Below are 13,448 nucleotides of genomic sequence, written 5' to 3'. Positions count from 1 at the left end.
TTTTCCTCTTTCTTTTTTCTACTTTACCCACATGTCCCTTCCTTCCTGGCCTCTAAATTTAGCTGTTATGTGTCTTGGAAAAAGGAAGTGTTCTTTTAACCAAGTTGTATGTGCTGGGAAATACACCTGCAGGCTGAGAATTTTGTAATTAAGTGTGATTTATAAACACATTTCTGCACATTATTCTTTCCTAAAAATTACTGAAAATAATAAGAGTTCTGTTTTTAAAAATCTTACCGCTTCCTTTTCTTGGGAGATTGTTTTCCTGGAAGTTGTATTTGAGAGGTTGTCAGAGTCCCATTGTCCAGGATTTGAAAGGCTAGAGTGTTAATCTCAATTTTTCCCTTCAGTGTTTGTGGTAGAGGGAAGCAGTTCTCTCACCAGGCTTCCCTTTTCATCCAGAGTCCAAGGTTTCACCTACAGAGACAGGTGTTGTTGGAAATTGTGCAAAGGAATAAAAAAGATTCCATGGAATGAATGGCAAAAGAGAGCAGGAAGAGGTAGAGGTAGATCACTGTGTTAGGAAAGGGATTATGAGTGAGCTTGATCCTGTTCTCTTACAATTCAGCACAGATTTAGTATGTCATGATATATATGGGATAAAAGAAGTGCTGAAATACATTTTGGTTTTATTTTAAGGAAGTTGAGACGAATCAAAATCAAATTTACAAAGAGGTGGTTGCCTACTAATCAAATAGAAGAAACTCAGTGACCTCAAAGGTCTTTTCCAGTCTAGTTGATTATATGATTTTAATTTTTTGATACAAATTGATCAAGAAATAGATAACCTTTTTCTGCTATGCCATGAAATTTGCAATTCTGTAAATGAATCAGGTATTTTAATAAGTAATATGGTAACTCAATCAAAATCATTTCTTGTGTTTGATGTTCGCAACTTTGAAAAACAAATCAATCACTTACTAGAATATTGAGTATACCAAACTTCAAGTTTTCAAAACAGCAGCTACAAATGGGAAAAACACTGAAGTAGTATTTTGAAAACAGAAAGAAATTTATCTTCTGTAATGTGAGGTTATCATGATTCCATTGCTTTTATGTGGCATGTGGTTAAGTCACTTGAGAAAACAAATGGCCACAACAGAAGCAGCTTACCCTGGGGCAGAGGGATGGTCTTCAAAGGATGGTGGAATGAACCTGATGGGTATTTGCATTAAAGAAGGCTTCATGCTTCTCTTAAAGCAATATAACTGCAGGCTGTTCCTAAAAGTTTGTCTCTTCCACCTTCCAATGCTGATTGCATAGTTCAGCGCCCTCAGCTGCATTGAATCAAGTGATTTTTTTCATTTTTTTGCTCTTCCCCATTTGCAGACTGAGGTGGATCAGAAATCTGAGCCAGCTCAGCTTGAGATTGCTCGATTGCTACATCCAATGCAAGGTTGATGGAATGGGAAGGAGGGGGTAGAGCTGTTTTATCCCCTTCTGGTTCAAAATGTAACGAGAAACTGCTCTGGAATTACCAACTGAGACACCTGGAGCAGAGTTTCTGGTTTGCTGCCTTTGCTATGGAGGTTGCAGTCGTTAGTAGAGAATAACAGTGAGGAACAGAAGAAAAGACCCAGTGGAACAATCCACTCAGTCTCAAACACTTTGAGCTGTTTCCAGTTCAGCTCAGCTGTGGATTTAGGATATAGTCCAGGGAGTTACCTACTTTGTTTGAAAATAAAGTGTGACTGATAGAAACATATCAGTTCATACATCAGAATGTGTCAGTTGAGGAGTAGACTCAGCAGAACAAGCAGGGCTGTAGCTTCTTTAAAAGCCAGTCTGACTGTGATTTAAAAAAAACACACCTCAAACCAGAACTCTTGAGTGACAAGAATATGAGAGGCAAGTCAGAAAATGCTTCCTTAGTGAAGAGAACGAAGTGAAGTGCTGATGCACTGGTTATGCTCAAGCATGGGGAGAGTAAAATGGAGAAGGGATGTGAGAAAAGAGTGTGAAAGGATATTTTCACACAATGTCTGTCTCGTTCTCTGACACCAAATAGCTCATCTTCAAACAAAAGAAGGATAAGAAACCCAAAGCAATGAAAATATCGAGTTGTCTTGTTGTGCCATTTTTGGTTTTGTGGACCTTTTTAAAAGGATCCAGGATTTTAGAGGGCAATTATGGGGGTTGGCCAGCCTGCTATTGACTGGCCTTGAGCACAGACCCTTTCCCTGGGGCTCCTTGCCCCCAGTTTGAGCTCCCCGTTCACACAGAGGCAGAAAGTGGAAGTAACTTTTCATCTGGTATTCACTTGTGACTGCTCTGGATTTCACAGATTGTACCAACGTTGCATTAATGTACTTTGAAATATCATAATGTTTTTGATGGTATTTAAACATTCATGTTAAGTCTGTAATTGCTAAGAATAAACCATTGCCAACAGATGAGTCATTGTCAGTAAGAGTCATTGTCAGTAAGAGTCTTCAGGCAAAGGGGGAAGATGGGACTCTGAAGGTCATGTATTCCATGTTTTTCACAATTTTAGAGCATTAACATAAATTATCTGTATTTTATGTAAGCAATTCAAGCACAAAATTAATTTTTACTATTTTAAGATGTTGATGATCAAGATAATTGCTAGAGTGCTGTTTAACAAGCATAAAATCAACTCCCAGTGTTTTTTCAAAATCAATTACTGGTTTTGCCTGTTCTGCAGTTAAGACTTGCGAATTACTATGAGAATCCTTGACTTTCTCCTTTACCCCATTGCCTTAAACTCTTGCAACCAGTGCTGTTGAAATTTACTTGGCCTTCGGGTTTGCATTAAGGGCAAAAAAAGAAGTGTCCCTTCTGGTTGAAAACAGTCCTTGTGTAACCTGACAGATGGGGCAGTGTTACCTTCAGAGGTGAGACCTGAAAGCTGAATTTGCCCCATTCATCAGAAAAATACAATTAATTCTAAAATTACCTGGCAGTGACTTGGGGGATGGATTTTTTAAAAAATTGGTGACTGTAGCAACAACATGTTACTAAGGTTTACCTCACAGTCCAACTCTTTCACAGTTTACTACATGTCCTGCTGCTCCTTTCCTGTTTGCCATTTCCTGTGAATGACACAAGGAATACTGTGTTCAATGGTGGTAGCTGTGGTGGCATGGTGATAATCTGGAAGGGGAATAAAGCAAGATCTCTGGGAATATATATTTTCATTCATTGGGTAAATGTAGTTGAAAAAAAAATATTCATACTTCTGAGTATGTGCCATGTTATTTCTGGCATATCACTTGCTGTTCTGGTCATTTTCCTATTTATTGAATGTATTTTTCCAGATTTGGCCTCCTTTTTTCATATATGTATGTAATCATCTCGTCTTGCATGTGTGCCTCAGTTTTCTCCTCTTTAGTACTATTGAATCTTAACTTTCTTCTAGCACATATGTGGGAATGGAAGAGATTCCAAAGAGAATTTCCTAGGACATTGCTGTGTGCCATACTGCTGCAGAGCCTTTTGAGATCTGGGAGCTGAGTACCAGGTGGCAACTATGGCAAACCAGTCTTCCTTCTGGTGCTCATCCTGCTTCATGAAGTCTCATAGTGTTTTTGGGGGGGAATTAGAGCCATGATTCTGAAAGCCCTTTGAGTGCAGAATTCATACTTAAAGGAAAAATTAAGTGTTTGGGGTTTTGTATTTATTAGGTTGATAACAGGGGTTTTTGTATTTATTAGATTAATAACAGTGGGGGCCAGAGGGCAGATTTTCTGCAGGTTTAGTTTTTATGAGGGGAAGCTTTGTTTGCTTTTGTTCAGAGATTTGTGGTGGGGGAGATGTGTGGGTTTTGTTGGATTTTGTTTGGTTTGTGGGTATTTTTTTAAATGGGTGGTCAGTAGGAACACTGGATGTGAGCAGGTTATTTTATGGCACACCAAGCAATGTTTTGCTTTGAGAATTTCATTTGGTTTTATTACAGCTGCACCATGTACCCAGTAACAAAACCCTTAGAAAAGAATAAGATCTAAATTTCTCATGTTTTCAATTATGTGCCTTTTAATAGAAATACTGATGTCTTTCACTTACAGAATTTTTTCCTCCTTTATACACAAAACAGTTATTCCAGTAGTTTGCTTAAGGCTAATGCTTTCATCTTTTCTGTAAATCATCAATTTAAATATAATTTAAATTTTTTAATTATTCTTCTAAAGATTCTCATTTGTTAGTAATGTTAAGACATGCTGCTTATATTAGGATAAGAAAAAGGCTGCAAAAGAATTAAAATTTATTGGGGAAATATGCATGAATTGTATGAATATGCATGAAATACAAAGAAATTAAATACTGATGTACCGATGAACAGCTTGAAGTACTTATTTATAGTCAGTCAGACACTTTTCTACCACTTACTCAAATATTTCTCCTGTATATATATATTTATGAAAGGTATTTTTAGCTACTGCAGCTATTATATGCCAGCACGTAGCTGTTATAGACATATCATTCATTTTTTATGTTCTTTATCTGAGTAATAAGTAAACAAATATTTAGGAAAGTGAAACTGTGATTTCAAGCCTTCATGTGCTGTTTCACCACCTAGTTATCATTCATACAGGCTTGGATTAGTAATTTTTCAGTTTAAACACTGTACATTGAAACCTTATGTATTTTAATTATTAACAATAACTAGTCAAAATACATGCAGTTATGAGATGTTTTAGTTTCTTATTTCTAGTTTTATATCTCTAATTCTGTGAGAAACAGCTACGTTTTTAGGTAAAACAAGGGCTTTAGCTCTTGCAGGTTGGATATCCAAGATTTCAAATGCTTCACACAAAAAGCATTTTGTGGAAAGCAAAATGAAACTAATCAAAAGATAATTTCAATAAAAATCGTAAGTGGATGGAAGGCAGCATTTGGGATTGACATTTCTCTCTTAGTCGTTGTAGTTTGCATATGTCTGTGGTGGAAAGACACATACAAGAAGTACAACCGTGGAAGTTTTTTAACGCAGCATGGCACTGTCATGAAGCTGCAGGAGAGTTCTTAGTGTGACTGGTTTTGACTGTGGATGATGATACCGCAATATCTGGCCCTACAGAGTGTTTGCTTTTGTTCTCTCTCATCTAGTTTTTCTCAGGTTTTTGACAAATTTTCCTGTAAAAGAATTATGGGTGTATTGTAGAAATGTCATGATTACAAAGAGGAGTTAGTGTTAAATTGAATTAACGTGCTGTGTGGTGTGTTCGGTCATTTGGGAGGTGGGGAAGAAACACCATGAGAAGAGGAATAGTTGATTGTGAAGTTGAGCATTGAAGCTAAGGATATTGATGCTGGATGGGGCAACCCTGGATGTATAGATAGACTGGAAAATGAGACACTGGAGAAGGGTGCTGTGGAAAGGGACCTGGGGGTTGTGGTCAGTGGCCAGTCGAATGTCCCAGGAGGGACATCCCTGTCCTGGGGGCATCAGGCACAGCATGGCCAGCCGGGCAAGGGAGGGGATTGTCCTGCTCTGCTCAGGGCTGGGGTGGCCTCACCTCGAGTGCTGGGAGAGTTTTGGGCACCACAATATACAAAAGATATTAAACTATTGGAGCATCTCAAAGAGGGCAACAAAGATGGTGAAAGGCTTTGAGGGGAAGCAGTGTGGGGAGCAGCTGAGGGCACTTGGTCTGGAGGAGACTGAGGGCAGACCTCATTGCAGTCACAGCTTCCTGTTGAGAGGAAGAGGAGGGGCAGCCACTGATCTCTGCTCTGTGGTGACAGTGACAGGATGGAGGTTTAGGTTGGATATCAGGGAAAGGTTCTTCCCCCAGAGAGTGTTTGGGCACTGAACATCTCCCAGGGCAGTGGTGACAGCACCAGCCTGGCAGAGCTCAGGGAGTGTTTGCACAATGCTCTCAGGGACATGGTGTGACTCCTGGGGATGGTGCTGTGCAGGGCCAGCAGTTGGACCCGATGATCCTTGTGGATCCCAACCCAGCATATTCAGTGATACTGTTACACTTCATTCGTGGACCTTACGGTGAGAGGCACCTCAGTCTGGGCTGATCCAGCTTTATTAGGTGTTACTTCAGCTGCCAGGTTGGCACTGAGAGCACGCAGATACACTCACCGTGTGGCCACAGGCTTCCAGCGAAGACTGAGCTGTGCTGTCCATGCAGCCTGGGCACAGTGGGGGCTGGATGGAGGCTGAGTCCTGAAATGACCCCAGCACATCAGCTCCCTCCCTGGCCATGCTGCTGCTGCAGAGCCTCCCAGCCATCCCCTTTCCCTGTGGCATTTTGTTGCTGCTGGCAGTCTTTCAGGCTGTTAACACCGGAATAGCTAAATTCTGATGTTGCAGAAATAATGCATAAAATGTGGAGGCAAACGTGAGCGTTGAGATAGCTTTGTGAAAATTACTGTTTGAGATACTGGTCGGTAAATTCAAACACAGCCTTCTTTTGGCTTGCAAGAATACAGCTTGTATGATCTTCCTGTTTGAAAATGATTTTTCTCTTAGAGCTTCTCAGAACAAGAGATTCTTCTAAGCACACTGCTGTTACTCAGTGTATATGTATATGTGGCCTTTGTTCCTTCTGTCCTTGAGCAGTTTTTTTCTCCTCTGTCTGTAAGCTGTGTTGTTTTTTTTTTTTTAACGTTGGACAAAAGTACCCGAATGTTTACGCTAGGCAAACCTTTATCTTGCAAGCTGAATTTGTTCAGAGCTCAGAAGGCAGTGCAGAGCGGCAGGATGAGCTGCTGCAGCAGCACATGGAGCGTGTCCTCTGCTGACCCTCCCTCTCCCCTGGTCCCAGAGATGCTGGGCAAATGGAGCCTTGGCACTCTGCCCCGGCTGGTTACACAAGGCTCTCTGTCCTACTTATCTGAACAAAAGCTGCTCTGAGCAGCACGGGCATCACACCTAGGTCACATAGGCAGAAAAAGCCATCTCCTGACAGAATTGTACTGAGTCATGATGGAGCTTTCCTTCATGGTAAGTCGGTGAGGATTGTCAGGTTTCAGATGATGGCTTGCCTTGCTTGCTGAATAAACGCAGAGCCGAGAGCTATTAAACTTGCTGATGTCATCCTGGAGAGGAGGAGGGAACAGAATCACTACGTTGAGCTCTCAGGTTTGGATGTAAACAGAGACAGTACTGAAAATCTTGCAATGAAAAGAAAAGGGCTCGTTTTGCTTTTGTCATGTATTGATTAAAGAAAAAACAAAACCTTGGGTACTTGCCTCATAAATTGTGAAGAATTGGTGTTGGTTCTACGAGAGAAAGCATGTTAAGTTACCTAAATCAGTGTCAGATTACCATTACTACCAGACCTAATGCTTTCATCAGTTCTCTTTATATGGAATCCACTGTACTTCTCATCCTTGGAAAGGTTATCTTCGGAATTGTTTCCACAATCAGAGGCGAGTCAAGGACTCCAGAGGAGATTGAGTAGGCTGTAGATAACTCAGCAATTACAGATGGCTACAAATCAAGGTGATTTAGGGCTTGGATGATCTTAAAGGTCTTTTCTAACCTAAACGATTCAGTGACTGTGCCTTGAGCCGCAGCCCTTGAGGAGAGAGCCTGTTAGTTTTTAACATTCAGAACACTGCCTTCTAGGTAAATCCTCTTACTGGGGATTTGAATTTCTATAGACTGCTGTCTGCCTTGAGGTATTGTGTGTCGTCTCTGAGCTGCAGCGGCCTCTCCTGCATAACAACTATTGCACACAGCAGTAGCCAGCTCAGTGCTGCAATATTTGAGAGGGGTGCAGATGTTTGCCAGCCGCTGCTGTTGGTTGCAGAAATGGAAGTTGGAAATTATTACTATTCTTTAAATTTTTTTTGGGTGCTGGTAATTGTGATTAGCGGATCTGCTTTTGGCTGACGAGGTTGATGTGTTAGAATGTGTGCATGGGGTTATTTTTGTGTCTGATTTGGAATACTTAACGGGGAGCTATCTATTATTTATCTGGCAAGAGGTGTAGGTTTGCTGGTGTGTGTGCATTTCAGAGGTTCTTGGTTTGGAAGGTTCTGGGGTTTCTGTGTATTGCTTTTAATTGTGGTAATTGTCTAGTGCAAATGGTGTATTTTTCTGTAGTTACTGGCTTTGGTTTATCCATTTCCTTGCCGTTTGTAGATTAGTGAACAGTGCAAGTAGATATTTACCACACTTAGAAAATTTTCATAATGTGGATTTTGGATTTCAGAAGTTGGCAGTGAATATTTAAATTTTTAGGAGGCATTGCTGAGAATATTTCTGCTTTTTTTTTACTGTATAGCACTTGATACTATTGGCATATTTATATATTAAAATGGTTAGATTTTCTTATATGGTTGCCTGCTTTCTCTCAGTGAGTCCCACTGCAATAACCCTTCAGAAAAGCTGCTACAGAACAGTTGTCAATCTTTTCTCTTTAGATCTGCTTATTTTTTACAATAGCATTGCTAGGTGAGAGCAAATCTGTTCCATTCTGCTTTATCTTTTCACAGTAATTGTAAGTGATGGTGCAAGATGACACATCTGTACAGGAAGGATTTTGTACCTTTTAGATCTGTAACACTCAGCTTACAGGCCAAAGCCTTTTTTTTTCTTTTGTCAGGCAAAATGCAATTTAAGGTAGAGCATTTTATTTTTATTTAGGTTTGTTTTTTTTTTAAGTTGTCTGCTTAGTAGAATCGCTATGGTAACAGACTAAAGGATGTCTCTGAGGTGCTCAACCTGCATTGCAATGTAAGTGAGGGGAGACTGTAAGTTGTCTGCTTGAACAGCAGAGAAGGGAACAGGCACAGCAGAGAAATAAGCTAATATTTAATATTTGTAAGCTATTATTAATGCTCGCTCTGTGGTTTAAATGTTATTTTACAATGTGAGTCCATTGGTTTTTGTGTTCTCTTCTGGGGGTGATATTACTAAAATGTTCATTAAAAATCATGAATTTGTGTTGTTATTCAACTTGAGTTTGGTTAATTTTTTAAATGCTGTTGTATATTTCAAATGATGTTGATGGAATGAGTGAGGAGGAAGCTGCATCAGCATATGTCAGACCTCATGGGAGTGTCAGCATTATTCTTATGTCTTGTTATGGATAATACATTAATCTTCTAATTTTTTGTCCCTATTAAAGTTAGGGGGTTTTGAAAATGTGATAGTCTGTTAAATTCTTATTAATCTTAGAGATATGTGTTATATAAACATGCTGTACACAAGTAGTTAGTATGACCATGAGGAAAGTTAAGTACCATTTAATAGGTCTGAGTACAATATTGAAAGTGTGTTGCATATATCCATTGATGCAGATTTTTTTTCTTCCCAGCTACACCAGTAGGCTCCCAATGCTACCTAGTTTGCCATCCTGAATAGCTGGAGCTAAATGATCATTTTTATGCTAGGAAAACAAAATATACTAAAGCATCAATCATGTTTTGTGGATTAAAAATCACCTGAAACTGTATTTTGTAAAAATTATGTATTAACAGTAGTAATTCATAGGGTAACTTCTAGATTCCTGTATTCCTAGGCCTTATTTTCTATTGAACTAATATGTTAATCGAAATTTTACACTGTGTGGGGATTTTCTCTGAAGTTTATGGAAAAGTTCAGAGGCACTGGAGTTTCTGTGCCTGTTCCATTCATTTTAATATGCTTGTGTCTCACACTAAATAGTGATCATTAAATTAACATGACACTTGCAGAAAGACTTCATTGCTCTGCTTTTGTGACCTTCTCTACAGAAGAGTGAAAAACTTGTCTCAGAACTTAGAATGCAGAGATGTTTTAAAAGATATTTTTCATATTCCTGGAGGAAAAGTGATTAAAACGAAACAAGCTTTAATTTTTTACCAGGAGTTTTCTCAACATCTGGAGGAGAGGATGGGAGAACTTACAAACTCCTTATGAACGCATGTTTTAATGCAGAGATATTGGTATTAAATGCTTTTTGACAAGAGTTCACTTTTTTAAGGACTTAAAATCACTCAATTTGTAGAAAGAGAGTTCTGTTTTTCAGATAGACAGATTGAGATCTTAAGTGTTTCTCCCATTGAGGCTCTGAGCTGGTGTGTCTTCAGTCCCAGTTGTGTATATAAAACTTGATGTTCCAATTTTGACCATTCATTTGATGCCTTCATCCTTCCAGATGCTACCCCAGTTGTTTTCTGAAGATCTGTTGTCATCTTACATTACTTGGAAGCTTCACAGTGTTTGCAATAAAAAAAATTTACTTTTCTCCAGTAAGCAGTTGAACAGAAATTGAAAATTGTTTTCTTAAGACACATGGTAAAATGCAGTATTGATTTTCAAGTACAAAATTGATTTACTCTTAGCAGTTTGCCCAAGTGCTAGTATTACTTCGTTTGAAAAGCAAATAATTCTTTTTTCTTTCCAGCATTTTCAGTTAGCTTTGATTGACTGCAATCCCTGCACTTTGTCTAACGCTGAAAGTAAGTAACCAATAAGTATTTATTTTGTTGGGGATTTTTTCAAGTCTTATGCTCACAACTGTATCAATTTGTAATGAACAAATTTTTCAAAATCCAAAGAATCTGTCCTGAGACAGGGAGATTACAAAACCTGTGTCCCTCTCTCAGTGGAGACAGATGTTCCAGTGGAATTGTGGATTGTTTTAGTAAATGGAAGAAGTAAAAATTGAGACTTAGCTTATTTGTTACTCTGAAGACTTGAATTCTTGAGGAAACTTACTATTTGAGTGCTTTTTATTTATTAACAAACATAGCACTTGTCCTGTGGCACACATTTAATAGTAATTATTTAAAACTTTGCAGCATCTTGATAATCTATAAATTTTCATTGATTATTTTCATGCAATTTAAATTTATAGATCTAAAATTCAGCATCTTAGACTGTCCAAATAAGAAAACCTAAAAAAACTTGCTTGATTTTTTGTTTTATTTGATGCCAACTATATATTGGTCTGTATTTGAAGATGTTAATTTTTAGAGCAGTGTAATCTGTCATAGCCAACATGTACTGCAGGCTGTTAGAGAATGTCCTGCAGGTTTTTATCCATAGTTAGTGGAGTTGTATGCAAGAATAAACATGTGTTCCTCCATGTTTTGGAGTTTGTAAGAATTAAAAAGCAGAGAGTTGCGAAGGAAATCTTTCCTTCGGTTTTTAAGATACCTTCGTGCTTACCTTCTCCTAAGTCTCACTTCAGAGGCATTGGATACAACATGTTAAAGCATTTCTGTGAGAACTGGATGGAATTGTAAATATTTTATCAGCAAGGGTAGTGATAGGGACTTTGTTCACATGACTGAAACCACTGGCTGGATCAAGGCCATCTTCAAAGCTTTGTCACTTACCAGGAACAGGCACAGATAATTTTGTAAAAATCTGCAGAATTCTCCCTAAGTCAATAAGCTTTTATTGCTTTTCTACCAGACATGTGATACTTAATTGTATTCCGTGTTTGTTCATATTCTTTCTCACTAACTTTATTGGTTTTCACTAAATCTCTGAATTTCTGTAAGGTTTTCCTAACCCTTTCCCCCCCAGTCCCCTCTGCCCCCAGATTTGTGCAGAGGGTTTAGTCCTTATAAAGGCTTCACTGCCTGACAAACCCCAAAGAAGAGAGTCAAGAGGAATGAGAGGTGCTTGCTCAGGTTCCTCACCAAATGCCCCATTTACTCCTCTCCCTTGCATTTCTAAAAGCTGGGTGAGTAGCAGCATTACACCAAGTGTGTTCCTAGCAGAAATGTTTGGGTACTAAGCATCTCTTCTTCCTATTTAGGCAGTCTCTAATGTGACACCTTTAATTCTCCTTTCCCCTCCAAGGCATCACTTCATTTTGGAGCTTCACATTGAAAGGGTTTTGTTAGGAGGGGAAAAAATGAGAGATTTTTTAGATAATGAACTCCTGAAACAAAAGCAGGGTTTTTCTTTCATCAGGACAGAGTGAAGTTTGATGATGCAGTGAACATAATGGGTGTGTTATGTGCCCGTTAGCAAGGAACACAAAAAGTTTATTAAAATTTTAGATGATGTATTTCATTCTGACCTGGTTTCCAAAGTGCACTTGGCTTCCTTCTTTACAATAAAGGACAAAGCAGTGCACAAAGGGAGATTTTTTTTCCCCTCCCTTATGACCCAGAGTGAAACCCTGAACTCCTTATTACCTGTATGGTAATTTGGTGTCACACTCTTCTGTAGCTTCAAGGGAAAGAAATCTGTGTAATTGAAATAAATTGAGCTTGGCTCAAACACAGGTATTTTCTTACTTGTAATCCTCAAGAACATGGAGCAAAAGTCTGTCTCAAAGGAACTTTTCTTTCCTCATCAAAGCAGAATGAGGATTACATTCATCTCAATTAGCTTTAGCTATCTAGCAGTCCATGGATAGTCTAGGTTAGCAGTTCTCAAGTCTTTTCTGTGATGATTTGAGCAGCATGAGGGTAATTTTCCCTCTGCTTTTAGTCTTGAACAACTTTCATTTTTCTTTCTCCAGCCAGCAATCTTCTTGCCTGCCCGAGCTGCTGGTAGTATTATGGCATTCTGTGCAATTGGTATGAGGAATTGAAAATGCTTTACAGTAACCATCAGAATATCATCTGTAATCAGCACTTCTAGTTCAGTTTAACAGGGGAAAGACAATTCCTAAAAAGAAAAAACACCTAAATTTAAGATCCCATATAAAGCTGGTAATATATAACATAATTTTCTGTTCTGTAACCCAACTGTTATTCTGTCTCTTGGCAGCTGAATGAAACTTTTTGTTTCTAACATGATTAGGTACAGAAAATACTACCTGTGTTCTGTTAGCTCAGCTTCAAGACATTTTATTGCTAAGTTTACTGAAGGGTTAATGGACTGTGTTTCAGAATTCAAATAAAATCCATGGACTGCTTTTCTCAATATCTGTTTGCAGTTTTTGTGCTTAGTTAGGATACATACTCAATTTCTGTCTGGTCTGATAAGTTAAATATAAAATATCAGTGTAAAAAAATACTATTTTGTTGTCTTCAAGGGGTAATTTGTCCTGGTTTTGCATAGATAAATTTGAAACGTTGTTTATCCCTCACTTCAAAGCAACATGTTGTAATTGCTGTTGTTCATTAAAACTAATAATCTTGATTTTCCCACTCTTACAGTTCAGTTTCACATTGCCCACTTATATGAAATCCAGGTAAGCTTTAAGCTCATTTTCCTTATGTGTGGTTAAGTTTCAAACTCTGTGATGTAATCAGTCTGTGGAGTTCAGATTATAGATGCTTTAGTCAAGTTAGAATTAAGTCTTGAATCATTCAAGAAACTTCATTTGCTTTGGCTAAATGAAAAATATTTTCATGTGGAGTGTCGTGCTGTAAATGGAATGGCTATCTTAATAAAGTTATATTTACTGATCTCCCCTTTGAGTGAAAAAAAAAAAATCCCAAAATACACCTTCTAGGAAAATTCTTTTGTGAGAATACGTTTAAAAGGTTATACATAGATGTAAGAATGCAGAATTTTTCAATTCATGTATGTATTCATGTTGTTTCTCATACACACACACAGAATCAAT

The 13,448-nt window shown here is 38.3% G+C and overlaps 1 protein-coding gene across 14 annotated transcripts in view; it reads left to right on the top strand.

The window, feature by feature from the left end:
• KDM6A (lysine demethylase 6A) overlaps positions 1-13,448 on the top strand; it is a 150,757-nt gene that overhangs the window by 82,309 nt on the left and 55,000 nt on the right. For all 14 annotated transcript variants that reach the window (XM_085048200.1, XM_085048015.1, XM_085047637.1 and 11 more), the window contains exons 7-8: positions 10,314-10,368; positions 13,036-13,070. In XM_085048200.1, coding sequence (XP_084904326.1) covers positions 10,314-10,368; positions 13,036-13,070 — 90 coding nt within the window. The remainder of the gene's footprint in view (positions 1-10,313; positions 10,369-13,035; positions 13,071-13,448) is intronic.

This window comes from Lichenostomus cassidix, chromosome 1, assembly GCF_008360975.1.
Source record: "Lichenostomus cassidix isolate B80296 chromosome 1, HeHo_3.0, whole genome shotgun sequence".
In the NCBI taxonomy this organism is placed as follows: Eukaryota; Metazoa; Chordata; class Aves; order Passeriformes; family Meliphagidae; genus Lichenostomus; species Lichenostomus cassidix.
This window is presented reverse-complemented; position numbering and strand designations above follow the sequence as displayed.